This window comes from Elephantulus edwardii, unplaced genomic scaffold, assembly GCF_000299155.1.
Source record: "Elephantulus edwardii isolate Elephantulus edwardi_28Jun2011 unplaced genomic scaffold, EleEdw1.0 scaffold00060, whole genome shotgun sequence".
In the NCBI taxonomy this organism is placed as follows: Eukaryota; Metazoa; Chordata; class Mammalia; order Macroscelidea; family Macroscelididae; genus Elephantulus; species Elephantulus edwardii.
Window position 1 is genome coordinate 7,300,256 of NW_006399810.1, and position 15,206 is coordinate 7,315,461.

General features: G+C 52.0%; 1 protein-coding gene across 1 annotated transcript; it reads right to left on the reverse strand.

The window, feature by feature from the left end:
• Nucleotides 1-4,709: 4,709 nt before the first annotated feature.
• Nucleotides 4,710-14,241, reverse strand: SHH (sonic hedgehog). Its single transcript, XM_006887654.1, has 3 exons — nt 13,942-14,241; nt 8,326-8,587; nt 4,710-5,518 (listed from the first exon to the last, which is right to left on the reverse strand). Exons 1-3 carry the CDS (start codon nt 14,239-14,241, stop codon nt 4,710-4,712), a joined length of 1,371 nt encoding a protein of 456 aa, XP_006887716.1.
• Nucleotides 14,242-15,206: the final 965 nt, after the last annotated feature.

Below are 15,206 nucleotides of genomic sequence, written 5' to 3' on the forward strand. Positions count from 1 at the left end.
AAAAAAAAAGTTGTACACTAAAGTTTGCCTGTTAGACCACTAGAAAACTACAGACCAGGTCTCCTTGGCTTGTTTACTTTCTGTGACTCTCAGCCAGGGTAGCCTTGACTGGTGGATGAACCTTTCACATTCTAATAAAAAATTACTTATGATGGCAAAATATACCACTAATTTCTCAGCTCCTGACCTGCCCTTCCTGCAGCCTCAATGCCACACTTGACTTCAATGTATGATTGTTGAAGAAGGATGGGCAACTTTTTTCTGTGAAAAGCCAGATAGTAAAATATTTCAGGCTTTGTGGACCAGCAGGTCTTTGTCACAACTCAACTCTTGACAGAGTGTGAATGCTGCTACAGACAAAGCATAAACGAATGGTGTGCCTGTGTTTTAATAAAACTTTATTTATATGACACGAAATGTCATAAAATCTTCACGCATCAGGACATAGTCGTCTTCTTCAGACTTTTTTTTCCCCAACCATTTGTTGATGTTGTTGTTATGTGCCTTCAAGTTGCCTGTAACTCACACACAGCAACCCTATGTACAACAGCTCTGAACCTTGCCCTTTTCCTGAGCCGATCTCACGGACTCTGACACACTTAACTCCATTACTCCCATTATCAATCCATCTCATCCAGAGTCTTCCTCTCCTGCACTGTCCCTCCACCCTTCTGAGCATGGTATCTCTCTCCAAGGACTGATCCCTGCTGGTCACATGCCCAAAGTATGTGACATGGAGCTTCAAAATCCTTGCCTCCAGGGAACAGCTTTGGTTTCACCCTCTCTAGCACTGACCTGTGTGTTCTCCTGACAGTTCATGGTATGTTCAACACTCTTCTCCAGCATCATAACTCAAAGGCATTGATTCTTCTTCTATTATTCATAGTCATTGTCCAGCTCTAGGATGCACAGGAAGCAACTGCAAAGACCATAGCCTGAACCAGATGTACTTAAGTCTTTAGACTGATATTCTTGCTCTTCAGTATTCTGGAGAGGTCCCTGGCAGCTGACTTCCCAACACATCTTCCCAACCATTTAGACATGTGAAAAAAACCCTTTTATTTCATGGGCTATAGAAAAACAGGCATAAATCCTAGAAGATATACCTAGCAGAACACCTGGTAAAACCAGGACTCATCAAGTAGTTTGTGATTTGATAGGAAGAAGCCATGTGAAGAAGTTGCTGCCCTGGACTTTCCCTGTCCTTCAACTGGCTCCTTGCTATGGAGGAATGGATGGAGCAATATTTCCAACACCACCAGGGACTTTGACCCAATCTTGCAACCAACTGGCCTTTTCTGCATGTCTGCCCACTATTTCCCAAGAGCTCTGATGACCTAGTGCTAAGAAATTGTGCTGCAATCCCAAAGGCATGTGGTTCAAATTCATGACCTGCTCTGAGGAAGGACGGGTAATCTCCCCTGCCATTTACTGCCTCTGAAAACCTGCTGGAGGGTCAGCTATGGGTTGGTTCTGACTCCAGGCACACAACAACAATAATGCTGACAGCAGGGGGCTTCAGTCAGGAGAGGAAACCTCACCTTCCCCTCCTGTGACTGAGTCACATGCCCTGTGATGCAAGTAAAAATTCTATCAGCCCCGTCATATCCATGCATTGAGAGATGTGAGGTGTGGGATCCCAGTGGAGCTTTCTCTTTCACATTTTCAGCATCACCTTGTGGAAGAAAACAAGACACAAAATGACAATATGGGATTGGAATTCTGCAACATAACAGACATCACAAGAGTCTCTGTAATTTATTGAATTATTCAAACAAGAGAGCACAAAGACAACAGTTTCAAGTACATTCCAATACACGTTTTTGACAGGAACAGATATGTATTTAATCATGAGGGAGGGTGGCAGCCGCCGCCACACATACATTTACATCCTCTCTTGGCACCATCAACCTTGGAGAAAGTTGAAGTGAGGGCTTCTCCAGGGCAGGAAGGGTTACAGCAGCCCAAGCTTCTGTGTTTGGTTGCTCTACGAGGTGGCTTTCTTTTTTGAATCCCTTTTTGTTGTCCCCGAACAAAACGAGCTCTGCTACCACACATGGTCAGGAGGGCACTGACCCCTGCCTTCCCAGCGCCAGCAGGGCACGGATCTGAGCTGACATTCCACCTAGACAGGGCTGAAGCACTCTGCCACTGCCATTGGCTCCTTCTACTGTATCAATAACTGGCCACTGTTAATTTGTCAGACCTGTTGGCTTTGACAGTGTATCTGATTTATTTGTGACTGACTGAAAACCAGACTGGATGGATATCAAGGGCCTAGAAACCACTACATGATAGAGCTTGTAAATCACTAGCCTTCAGCATGCTACCCACCTACAGAAGCAAAGACTTTTTTTTTTCTTTTTAGAGACAAAAGCAGAGAGCTACTTCTGCCTAGGGGGCCTGGCCCCAAATAACATTTCATTTCTACAGACAAAGTTGAAGAGGAGCTAATGCCACCTAGCACGCTATTGACGCTGAATAAGCCACATAAGACAAAACAAACTCTTGGCACCAAAGTCCATCCGAGACTAGTGCTTTTTGCTACTGAGGCCAGCCTCAGGCACAGCTTCTCCAGGCCCTGCCCATGGCTGGCTGAGCTCTGCCAGCAAGCTGTTAAGATACAATCTTGGTCTCTGAGACAGAGGCCACTTCCAGACTGGCTGCATCTGCAGGTTCCTGCAGCTCCCCACCCTTCCCAAGACCAAACTGTGAAAGGATCTTGGCCCAAAGCGCAAAGCATGATAATAAATAGTCATAATAAGCCAAAGAATTCAGACTGGCCAACTGTTTATGCTCCTGAGGATAGCTGAGGTCAAGAGACCCACCACCAAAACCTGTAACAGCATCAGGAATGGAGACAAACTGACAGCTGGGAGTGTTGAGGCCAGTGCGCTGCGGCTCAGGCAACAACACAGGCAACAACACGGTTAGGCTCCAGCAGCCTGGGTGAAAAGGCCAGGGAGTGGAACAGGCAGTGAACCAAGAGAGCAGGCAGAGAAATTCACACTCTAGAACTCCAAAGGGAGTTTTTTGTGGAGATTCCGGGGAATCCCCCATAAAAGAGGTCAGCAGATTCTAAGAGGCAACAGCAGGACTCTTTCAGAAAAGGGCTGTGGTGAGGAGCACCCAGGACATTGAGGACAAGTGGCTTTCCACAGCAGTGAGGCAAAGAGACTACATAGCCTGACAGTTACACGCATGGAGCGAAAGGAGAGCGTTCCAGGTGACCACTCTGCCCTCTTCTCAGGCCCACAAAGTAGACTTTGAAAGTTAAGGGGGTGCAGGTGGGGGGACACCACAGTACTCTCACACATAGCACACCCGACCTTGGAGGAGTAGATGCCGTTTCACAACATAAAATACAAGCAGAGCTGAGGTTTCTCCAGTGATGACAATAAACAAGTTAGTTTGTTTACCTACTTTGGTTATCTACTTAAGTTCATCTGAATTCACAGTATAAGCAACACATCTAAATACAATATTGGGGATTCCTGTCAGCAGGAGATTTCCCCACCCCGAACAAAGAAGCCAAATAGACTAAGAAAAAAAAAAAATTAAAAAAAAATGTCGCAACAGTAATTCTTAATTATTATTTACTAACCAGTCTGTGCATGGCACATTTTATTTCTATAAAACTATTAAACTATTACAAAATATTCAAAAATACATTTTAGTAAATTTACAGCAGTTATTTCTCAATTTATTAATGCAAAAACATCCTTTGTTGGTTTTTTTTTCTCTGTACAAACTACAGGCTCCATCTTGTGGACTCATCACTATGTGCGCTTTTAAAAAATATTATTTTCTAATAAATTCTTTGAAGTTAAAAATAACAAAGTTCTTTTTTCCAGTTTGTCCAAAAGCAAAAACAAAAAAAAAAAAGAAAGTGGAAGAAAGAGAGGAAGAGAAAGAATGTGTAACAGTCTTGACTTCCAAGAACGTGGCCATAATGGTGTTTACAAAGCAAATACCAAACCATGAAGATAGTACAAGACATGGCTGTTACATTGGAAACTACGTTAAATTAAAATAATATATCTTCATAATTTACACTATTTCAAAAATGAAATGTAATTCAGTTAAGTATTGATCTCTCAAAAAAATCTAATTTACAATTCTGTGTATAAAAATATAATTTGTGGACCCCCATGAAGTAGGTTTCAGTTGACACGTGCTGAGAAGCAGGAGCATTGCTGAGGAGGAATGGAAAGGTACAGAAGTTTGCTTTCTGACGGTCAGGGCGACGGACGTGTAGAAAAATAGACTCTGAGCAGATTGCGGCCTCACAAAATAATCTTTCCCCCCTGTGGGCACAGTTCACATGATAATAATAAATTATCCAAGAAAACAAACTATTTAAGGCTCTTGAAGGTCCGGTTCATATTATTTAAAACATCTATTCATACCAAACAAATAAATAGCCAGGACAGAAGGGGGGGGGAATAACCAAAAATAAAACAATAACCAAAATATTCCAAAAAAAAAAATATATATATATATATATAAACTAAACACAACAACAGAACTTCCCAGGGTCTTTGTTTCCTTATAGTCTACTTTGGACTGTCCTATTTTATTATTATTATTATTAATTATTATTATAATTAACAGTCTCATTCCGTGCGCTCGAAACAGCTTTTGTTTGACCTCAAGGTGGCTCCCCCCGCGCCCCGCCCCGCCAGTCCCCCACTCCCCGCCCCCAGCTTTCAGCTGGACTTGACTGCCATGCCAAGCGGATGCAGGGCCTCACTGTCCAACAGCCAGGTGCCTATTTGGTAGAGCAGCTGTGAGTACCAGTGTATGCCTGTGGCCGCATCTGGCGCGGCGGGCGCATCTGGCACGGGCGCGGGGAGCCGGGCGTCCCCGCCGCTGTGGTCCGTGCACGAGGGCGCGAGCGCCGCCAGGAGCGCGTGCGCCAGGCGGAAGGGCGCGAAGGCCCAGTGCGCCCAGCTGTGCTCTTCGATGACGGCGTAGCACGAGGCCAGCACCCGGTTGATTAGGATGGTGCCCTGGGCGGTGAGGGGCGCGTAGGCGCCCGTGGCCTCTTCGCGGAGCGTCACGCTGTGCACGGCAGCAGGCAGCAGTCTGCGGTCCCCATTGCGCTCCGCTACCACGTATACAAGCTGCCCAGGCCGCACACGGCTGGCGAAGAGCGCCCGGCGCCCCGCCGCGCCCCCTGGCGGCGGCCTCAGCCTGGCCCCTAAGCCAGACGGCTGCGCGGGCTCCCCGGCGGCCTCCGAGTGGTTGTGCGGCGCTACGAAAAGCAAGTGCGCGGCGGTCAGCAGCAGCCGCTCCCGCGGCTCCCTGGTCTCGATCACGTAGAAGACCTTCTTGGCCCCATCCTCGCGGTCGAGGAAGGTGAGGAAGTCGCTGTAGAGAAGCCGGCCCTGGTCATCAGCCGCCAGCACCCTGTCCCCGGGACTCAGGTCCTTCACTAGCTTGGTGCCGCCCTTTTCCAGGTGCACAGTGGCAGATCCCGGGAAGCAGCCACCCGATTTGGCGGCCACCGAGTTCTCTGCAGCAGGGAGGCAGGTAGAAAAAAAGGGAACAGGGTGTGAGCCTTGAGAAGGAGGCACGTGGGGGGACGGGGTGTACTTGATACCAGGCGCGCGGCAACAGGCAGGAGAGGGCTGGCACAAGCCTGGAACCGCCCTCTGTCCTCAGTCCCGCCACATGAGTCTCCAATTCACTTGCTAGCAAATCTCTCTACAGACTTTTAGCTGGGAGGTAATAAAGGCTGGGGCTGGCGTCGTTGGTTGGAGGTCAGCTCCTTCCTGCCACCCCACTTCTCTGCTCAAACTGCCCCCACCACCCCTCCTGGCCACAAATGTAGAAGGTATTTGTCATCCACTTAAATTCCTCAGAAAGCCGCCTTCAGTTCACCCAGAGCTCCTGGCTTCCCCAGGCCCTCCCACTGGGAGCGCGGGTTGTGGCGCCTCCGCGGGGTTGCCCGGTGCGTTCTGCTGGGTGGTGATGGGGGGCACACCTCGCCCACTGGCTCGGAGCGCTCGGCGAGGCCCTTGGGGTTTGCTTGCGCGGGGAGGGGTGCACAGTGAGAGGTGGCGGGGACAGTTGTAGCAACTGGACAAATACGCCAGGGAGCTGGCTGAGGTATGAAAGTCTGGGGCTTGCGTAGATTTTCTAATGAAAATCCAGTAACAAGCTCCGCATCAGCATTGTCATTTTTGGAATAAATGGGAGGTACTCTTGGAAGAGAGGACACTTGCATCGCCTCCCCTCCCCTTCGTCGTCTCTCGCTCTCTCCAGCTCTCTCACCGCCCCCATCCCTATTTGCTCAGGTGCAGCCCCCCCCCCCAACCCGAGTGCCAATTCACACACAGACTCTCCAAAACCCCAGCCCTCACAAGCACTATTTGCACAGCACGGCCTCTCTTCCAAAGCACTCAAGATGTGTATTTGAATTTTAAATGGCGGAGCCTGCGCGGAGCGCTGGAAGCAGCCGCGTTCTCAAGGCCCCTTGACTACCCCTCTTTCGGGATCTCTTGCCGCTCGCTCTGTGGCTCACTGTCCCGAAGACAACAATTGAAGCCTGGGGAGGAGCGGAGGGGGCCGGGAAGGGGGTGGGGAAAGTCCAAGTCTTCTTTGCATTCCAATCTCCAGGATCATACTTTTTGCAAATAAGAGAGCGCGAGAAAGAATCTTCCTGCCGGAATTACAGAGGATTTTTAATCTTCTCATCAGTTTCTCTGGCATGAAGCGCGGGGCTGGCCGTTCGAGCCCTGCTTTAGCCCCCCAGAATGCGACCCGGGACACCAGCGAGACCGCGTCGTTGAGTCACACGACCCTGCTTGACACACGCTAAATCGTGCCCCCGAGCCCCGTGTGCGCGGAATTCTAATGAGCGGCTCTCCAGGCCCTCGGCATTCTTTTCTCCCCGGGAGAGAGCCTGCGAGCGGGATTACCGCTGCTCATTTGGGAGAAGCCACTGGGAACCCCCGCCAGGGGGACCCCGAGGACCGGGGTGGCCCCAAGTAGGCCGTGCTTTAGCACGGCACCTGCCTGGAAAGTAATAGCCCCCAGCCTCTGCTGGAGCCAAATAAATATTCTGGGACCCTGCTGCCTCCAATTCTTGTCCCAAAAGCCCAGCAGAAAGAGTCGGGGCTACAGAAGGTTCAGGTGGCCTAGATAGAGAGCCACCTGCCCTTTCTCCTCACAGCCTAGACTCTCCACTCTGCAGGATCTTATGCTTTCCCCAGTCACTCTCCCCCTCACACCCTTTCTCTGTTGTTGCAAGAAACCTTTATTTATTTCCTTTCCCTACAGGAGTGTGTCTTGACACTTTAAAAGTGTTTCTCTACTGAAATATGTCATTACAATATCGTTTAGGAGCCAGGCAGGCAGAAAGAGGAGTGGAGGGGAGGGAAGCAGAAGGGCAAAACAGCTCCTCGAAATCACCGTTAACTGTTTTGCTAAATGCATCAATTTATGCGGAGAGATGGGTTTTAAATCATCTCCAAGCTGGGGTGTCTGCTCCTGTATAATGCCTCTCTCTCTCTCCTAGCTATTCCTTACCAGCGACAGCATGTGGCGTTGCAAGCCCAGGGAAACCAGTGCGAAACAAGAACTGGAGCAGGGGTGGCCCAGCTGCAGACCCAGAGCTAGCTGAACTCGGCTTTCCTGGCCCTCGCCCACTGCGCAGGGGCGTCCCAGCTGGGTTCTTAATAGCAACAGATGCTTCTGGGCTTGCGGCCCTCCAGATGTTGGAAGTTGTTAACTCAGAGGTTTATTGGTTCCCACCAGGGCTCTTCCCAAAGACTTATCCCTTAAGAGTTAGGCTAGTTTAGAATCCACTGGCGCTCAGCAGGGAGGAGACAGGACAGAGAATTAACACTCTCTCTGCACAGAAAATTGAAGATGGGGGGGGGTGCGGGCACACACACACACCATCTGAAAATAAGCCAGGCTGTAAAGTGAGGCTCTCTCCTTTCCAGCCCTATTCATCCCTTCTTCCCCCAACACCCCAAGTCATTCTTCCCAGCATCACCACTGAAAACTCAGCTAAGAAAGCCACCTCTCCTGAACATCCAGCTTTGAGAAGCTTTGCCTGAGAGGGAGGCCCAAAGATGGGGGGCAATTCCAAGATTGAGGGGCATCCCACAGTGGAAAGAGACTCAAGGCATCATGGAATCTCTTCTCCCTCATGTCTCTCCCAGTAGACACACCACTCTCTCTTTCCCAGGATGGAGGGGTGGGGATAGGGGTGTCCCAGCCATAGGAGGAGGTATAGCTGACAGGGCAGATCTGCAGATGAGGGGGTTTGGGGGTGGTGGATACTCAGAAAGGCTATTGTCATCACCTTACCTGCTTTCACAGAGCAGTGGATGTGTGCCTTAGACTCATAGTAGACCCAGTCGAAGCCGGCCTCCACGGCCAGGCGTGCCAGCATGCCATACTTGCTGCGGTCACGGTCTGATGTGGTGATGTCCACTGCACGGCCCTCATAGTGTAGTGATTCCTCTGAGTGGTGGCCGTCTTCGTCCCAGCCTTCAGTCACCCGAAGTTTCACTCCTGGCCACTGGTTCATGACTGAGATGGCTAAGGCATTCAGCTTGTCCTTACACCTCTACAGAGAGAAGAGAAAGAAACCCAGGCCTGATAAGTTAGCGCCTACCACCTGCGCCCCTCTCCTGGGTCCTGTCCTTGGCGGTCCCCAGCTGCTGCAGCTCTGGTTCCTGCTCAGAGTAAAGCTGCCTAGTAAGGCCAGTGGTGGGCTGTGCCAAGGAGTGGGGGATAGAGGATGAGAATGGGGCCTAGCCTACACAGAATGAAGGCAAAGATAGGAGGAGGTGGGTGGCAGCTGCCAGGGGGAGAAGGGCCTCCTGGGAATGGGCTGAGACCCTCTCCAAATTATCAAATAGTTAATGTTCATCTTTTGACTAGATAAGCAGATAAAGTTTCTTAGGAGAAATACAAAACTGCTTGTTTCAAAAATGAACATAAGAGCCCACCAGGTGCCCTTAGGTGACACCCTTGGACCCCCAAAAGGTCTTCCACTTTGCCTGCTTCCTTCCTATGGACACATCTGGCCACACCTGTGCAAGCTGTACCTTATCCCTGGGATAAATCCCTCACTGGGACCCTAACAAGTTCACAAGAAGGCTATTTCTTTGCAGGAATAAAGAAAAGCACACTGAATGCATCTTGAAGAATGAAAAGCCAGGCGTTATCTTGGTACCCTCCCTCTCACCCCCCTGACTGAGGTGAAAATGAAGTAAGAAGGAGGTGGGAAGCTGATAGCAAAGCTTGAGGGGTGGTAGGGCCCCAGAGAGAAAAGCACCCAGGTGAGTTATAATTTTCAATATAGGCCCAGGCCAGGATGACAAACATTCTTTATCTGGACAACCACATTCTTTTTCTCTGTAGAACTCTTTTCTGCCTGGCTTTTCTGTGGTCTGATTGTGTTTCTTGTTTTCTTTAACCTGTTTCCTTCCTCCCCTCTTGTTTTCTTGGCTCCAGTGTAGAATGGTGTCCTGCAAGTTTGAAGAGCAAACTTAAGAGGGGATGGGAGGAGGGGGTGGGTGTGTGAGTGTGTGGATCAGGCAGGGGACTTTGTGTGTGAGAGAGGAGTGGGGGATGGGGAGCAGGGGAGGAAGACATTGCTGCCAGAGACCAGGGCGCTGAAGGGCCTAGAGGCCTCACCAGCCTCTGCCTTCCACACATAGGAAAGGAAGTTACTTGCAGGAGCAAAAGCAAAAACAAAACCCTGTTGGCTAGGTTTAATAAAAACTAAGAGGCACTGCTTTCTGAGGTAAACAGAAGGGGAGGCTAGAGAGAGACATTCAGGCGACTTCTGCTAAGGGTAGATCAGAGACCTTCATCTCCAGAGCAGAGGCAATGGCCCCTTCAAAGAAGCCTCATTCCAACAAAGTTTCACTGTTGGTTGAAAAAAAAAAACCCACCAGATCCCCTCTCTGAAGACCCTCAGTACAGCAGCACGCGGGGGCTCTCTAAGTGGGGAGGGACATCGTAGTGTAGGACTTCTGCCCACTTTTAAAGGGGGTGTGATGGACTCTTCAACAGAAGTTGTATTTGGCAGCAGTAAGAAGACCAAATAATAATACTGTTTCTGTAGAGTTAAACATACAAGGGGTTAGGGAAACTGTCCTTGTAACAGGTCAGTCCTGGCAGATTTGGGGGCTGCAAATTCTTATATTTCTTGAAAAGAAAAAAGTTGGGAGAGGAACATGTGCGTGAGGTCATCTTGAGGAATGAACGGATTTTACATGGAAATCAATCAGTAAACCAGGGTCAGTTTAGCGCCAAGAGCTAAAGCCTGGATGCGCGCAGGCGCACACTCAGACAAGCGCACAAACAGAACCCCCCTCCGCCCCCATCCTCAGCCTCCACTCAGCTTCCTTCTTGAGGGAGGGGGAGAAAATGACGTTTTAAATGGCAGCAGAGCCGTGGGACAGTGAGGCGGAGAGGACTCAGTCCCACCCCCAAGACCACTTGGAAAAGATATGGAGGAACCCACGCCAGGAGTCCCAGGCCGAGATAGGCGGGGTGAGTGGAGGTGGAGGTGGTGGCGCTAGGGATTCGCCGAGGCCAAGTGGCTGGCGGGGGGTGCCCCAGTGCCCTGTCTCCTCCCCCAGACCTCAGGATTCTGCCGTGGGATTCTGTCTGGGTCCCGCGCAGTCTGGGCCAGTGGCTACAGGACGCTCCCGGCTCCAGCTCCCGGGGCTGCTCGGAGACTCAGGCCAGAGAGTCTGGCGCAGGCGGGTTGTTCATTCACTGGGTCATGGGCAGGGAGGCTGCCCGGTGCTGTGCAGTCACCGTGAACCCACGCGGGGCTGCCTCAGTGCGGGCTTTGTGTCCGCGGAGGCAAAGTTGCTCCACGCGACTCAGCTCCCTGCCCTGCTCCCGAAGTGCCACACGAGCAAGTGAGGCGAGGAGGCAGGCGCTTGTTGGTGGAACCTGCCATTGCAAACGTGCGGGCGGGCTTCCCCAGCCCGGGTCTGGGAAGGGCCCAGACTTCCAAAAGACCCCTTGCTGAGCACCACCACCTCTCCTTGCCCCTCCAGCGGGCGGAGACCTCCCCACGCCCACACACGCCTGGCGGCGGCAGAACAAACAAACAAACGAACAGTACAGGCACCATGCCCTTTTGGGCTCAGACCCCCACTCTGGCCTCCAGGCCCGCTCCTGGCCGGTCCTCTACCCCTAACGGCGCCCCCTCACCACTCTCGCCCTTCGAGAGGGCACCCGGGAGAGTGGTCTGTCTGCGTTCCCTTCTCCCGGGTTAATATTAACCAGGAGCTCATGCGTTTAAGAGCTGCTCTGAAAGTTCCACTGGGGAAGATCTTGCCATGGTTGAGGGACTTGGGCAACAGTCACTAGGACCCAAAGACAACACGAGGCACGGAGAGAGACTAGATAAGATCGGAGAGGTTTAAGACGCAAACTTGAGCGCAAAAGCGAAGGGTATAATTAAAAATTAAGACCTCCTCGCCGCCCGCGAAGCCTACCTGTCCCCTGTCCTCCTTGACCCGGTCCTTGGCTCTCCCCATTCCCGTCTCCGCCCCCTTTAACTTAGAATCTGCAGAAGAGGAAAATGCCAGAGAAGGGACAGACTAGGGTGCACATTTCAGCTGCCACCTCTCTGGCCATCGCGTTTTTAGGGTAACTGCGGAGAAGTGTCAGTCCCGGAATCTTGGCCTGGCCCTACCATCGCACCCCACCTTGGGCCACCCCTCCCCCCCGCCTTTTGTGCTGGGAACGGGAATGACCACTGCCGAAGAGGGAGGGAAAAAGTAATTTTTTTCGTTTCGTTCGTCTGAGGGAAGTTGACAGAAGGTCAGAAGTTCAAAAGCTGCCAACGAAGTTGCGTGCGCGAGTGGTTAGACGTGGGGCTGGCGCGAATGTGGGTTCCCCGGACCCTGGGCGGGGGGCGCGGGGCCGGTGAAAGCGGGCGGGGGTACTGGCTGCGGCGCGCGGAGCGGGGAAAGCCGGGAGGCCCGGCGGCGGCGCGGAGTGGCGTGCGCCCGGCCGCGCACGCCGGCACCACACCCCTGCCTCCTCCCCGCGCGCCCCTCCCCCGCCGCCGCCCGGTTAATGAGGGTGATTAGCGCCCCATTAGGATGAGCCCCACGCTGGCGCTTCTGGAGCTAATTCCTGCGTGTGCGCGTGCAGGGCAGGGACTGCGCGGCGGCGACGGCGGCGGCGGCGGCGACCGCGTGAGCCTAGCTCGGCCGCACAAACTGAAACCCTAGCCGCTGAGATCGATAACCGAGGAGTAAGTGGAGCTGAAAATGCGTCTGTCTTGGGGCTCGGCTCTGCTGGCCGGCAGCTTTGCAGAAGGGCGCCGAGGACCCAGAGCTCAGCGCAGAGGGCGCGGGGCTTGGGTGGGGGGCTTTTGCACCCGACCAGGCAGACGCCTACCCGCTCTGACTCGGGACCTTTGGGGCTCCCCGACCCTTTATCCAGAGAGACTCTGGGAAGGTCCCCGTGGGGAAGGAGGATGACCCGGGCGGGGGTGGGGGGAGCAGCACGGCAGGCGATCCGGAGAACTTCCTCCAGACGGCCGCACGGCCTCCCCCACCCCCGCCCCGACCCGCTGGGGCCACGCAGAGTTAACCGTGGCTTCCAAGTGGCACAAGCGCGCGCGGCTGCACTCTCTGGCCATGTTTAAGGTGGTCGGGAGCAGATGAGGGAGAAGGAGGGATGAGAATCCATTCCGCTGCTTCCTGTCCTCCTCCAGCGGCCAGCTGGAGCTGGCTCCCGAGCTGTCCCTTCTCTTCCTTCGCTCCCCCAGCAAGCCCTGGAATCAGGTTGGAAGCCCCTCTGTCCCCAGGTAGCTCCTCTCTCCTCCTCCCTTCGCCACACTTGCGCCCCACCAGCGCCACTCCGTCAGCCTGTGCGCTTCTAGCCCTAAAGGTAGGACTTGAATATTTTAATAGGGCAATAAAAAGGATGTTGACCTATATTTGCAAGGAAACCCATTTCTAGCTTCAGTTATGTACGCGTGGAGTTTCAGAAAGTCTAGAATTGGCAGGTAGATTTTTAGCCCAGCTGTCTCGGAGGTGGGCTGGGAAAAGGCTTAATGTTTTGCTCCGATTCTCTTTTCCACTCCCTTTCCCCACTAATATTTATTCTCTCGTAATTTCTATGCAGGCTGATTGAAACGAGAGTGATGCAATGCCAATAAGTTCTAAGTCCCTCCCCCTAAGGTACCTTGGCTTTGGAGAATGAAAGAGCATCCTTAAAGAAATATCAATATGTTCACACTCCGATGAGCACAATTACACTCGATGGAATCGCAATGCAAGCTATCCGATACAGTGGTGGACAGCCACAGCTGCTTCTGCAGCCACTGCCTTTTGTCAAAAACCTCTTGCTGGCTTTTCCAATGGAAGATTCCCTGAAGGGGGGCGGTGGGATGGGGGGAGTCATGGGAAGAAAAATCACAGAGGAGTAGGGGCAAAGTCTGAGCTTAGAGCTCTCGTGCTGTAAGCCTACATTTGTAGCAGTGACCTAGAGAACGCTTTATGCTTTGGGGAGGGGGGGGGATTCCCATCCCCTACCAGCCTCTCCACTTCTGACTCTCCAGTAAAGCCGCAGTCTCGCAAAAGCCAAATACCCTGCAAGTGAAAGGGCTCTCCAAGTTATATGGCAGAGCAGAACCAGGATGGAGCAGGCCATCCTGGTAGGACTGAGATGAAATCAGGGCCATACAAATGCGATCACATCACAAGCGTCCTCATCCCCAGCTCATACCCTAAACTTCTGGACCCAGAGCCGCCAGGAATTCCTCCTAGGAGAGGAAGGGGTAGCAGGTGGGTAGGAACGCAGGGGGGAAGGAAAGAGCGAAAGCAGCCCTTAAATCTGCTTAAAAAGCCAAGAATCCAAGTCTAGGAGGGACGGGTTCCACGTAGCCCCCTTTAAAGAAACACATTCCACGCCCCAGCGCTGGGTTTCTACCTGAGTCATCAGCCGGTCCGCTCCGGTGTTTTCTTCATCCTTAAATATGATGTCAGGGTTGTAATTGGGGGTGAGTTCCTTAAATCGCTCGGAGTTTCTGGAGATCTTTCCTTCGTATCTTCCACTAGCCCCTAGGGTCTTCTCAGCCACATTGGGGATAAACTGTTTATAGGCTAAAGGGGTCAGTTTTTTGGGGTGCCTCCTCTTCCCAAATCCCCTGCCGGGTCCGCACGCCAGCCCTGAGTACATCAGGAGTGAGGAGACGAGGACCACCACCAGACATCTCGCCAGCAGCAGCATCTCGTCCATGGAGCCCAATTACTTACGAGCTCTCCCGTGTGTGTCTGTGCGCGCGTGTGAGCGCGCGCGCGTGTGCGTGTTCGCTCTCTTTGCGCTCTCCCTTTCTCGCTCCGGCTCCCTGGCTCCCTTGCTCTGTCTCCCTCGATCTCTCTTCCTATATAACCTTGCCTGCTGCCGCTGCGTGGGACTCTCCACCGATCCCCAGCCAGACAGGTGCTGGAATGGCAGGCTGCCGGTCGCTGATAACGGAACACATCGGAGTTGGGTCTCGAGACAGCAATCAAAAGACAAAAAGAGTCTGATTTTAAATGGTAGCAAGCCTAGAGACGCTTGTGAGAGAGGCTGCCTTTAGTACTATATTATAGCTGGCAGGGGCGTATCTGATTGGCCAAGGCAACACAAGCTTGTCTTCTGATGTTTAACCCTCAAAAAGGCTACATTTTTTTCTCCGTCTGTTGCTGCTGCTGCTGTATTTTCACCTGAAGGCTTCCAGTAGGGGAAAAAAAAAATCTTTACGAAAACAAAGGTGGGAGGGAGGGCGGGCGGAGGCATATTTCTTGGGTTAACATCAATTATACCCTACTTTGTGTCTATGTGTTTCCCCCTTTACTTTCTTAGGAATGGTAGGTGCTTCAGTTAAAACCAACTTAAGTTTTTAAAGGACAGTGTAGACACCCCACCCCCAATGCTTTGATCATCAAACAAATATCCTTTTGAGGGGCAAAGCCTGCCAGCTCTTCTTTAAAACTGTTAGGGATTTTAGCAGGCAGGTCAGGTCTCCCCATCTTAAGGAAGGAGGCAGTTGAGCCTCTGAAAATTACAAGTGACCACAGCTTAAAGTGGTGTGTTGAAGTGCTTCAAATGCCTTAGCAAAACTCTAAAATACTGCCACTTTGTGTTTGCACCAGTGCGTTGTTTTTGAAACTTTTGAAGATGGGATGGGGTATGTTCAGGGGCAAGTACAG

What these genes read in the sequence shown, in the direction of transcription:
- SHH (XM_006887654.1), bottom strand. Translation starts at nt 14,241, where the DNA reads ATGCTGCTGCTGGCGAGATGTCTGGTGGTGGTCCTCGTCTCCTCACTC. An exon ending in CGGACCGGCTGATGACTCAG is followed by an intron (nt 8,588 to 13,941) that starts GTAGAAACCCAG and finishes TTCTCTCTGTAG; the next exon opens with AGGTGTAAGGACAAGCTGAA. An exon ending in CCACTGCTCTGTGAAAGCAG is followed by an intron (nt 5,519 to 8,325) that starts GTAAGGTGATGA and finishes TCCCTGCTGCAG; the next exon opens with AGAACTCGGTGGCCGCCAAA.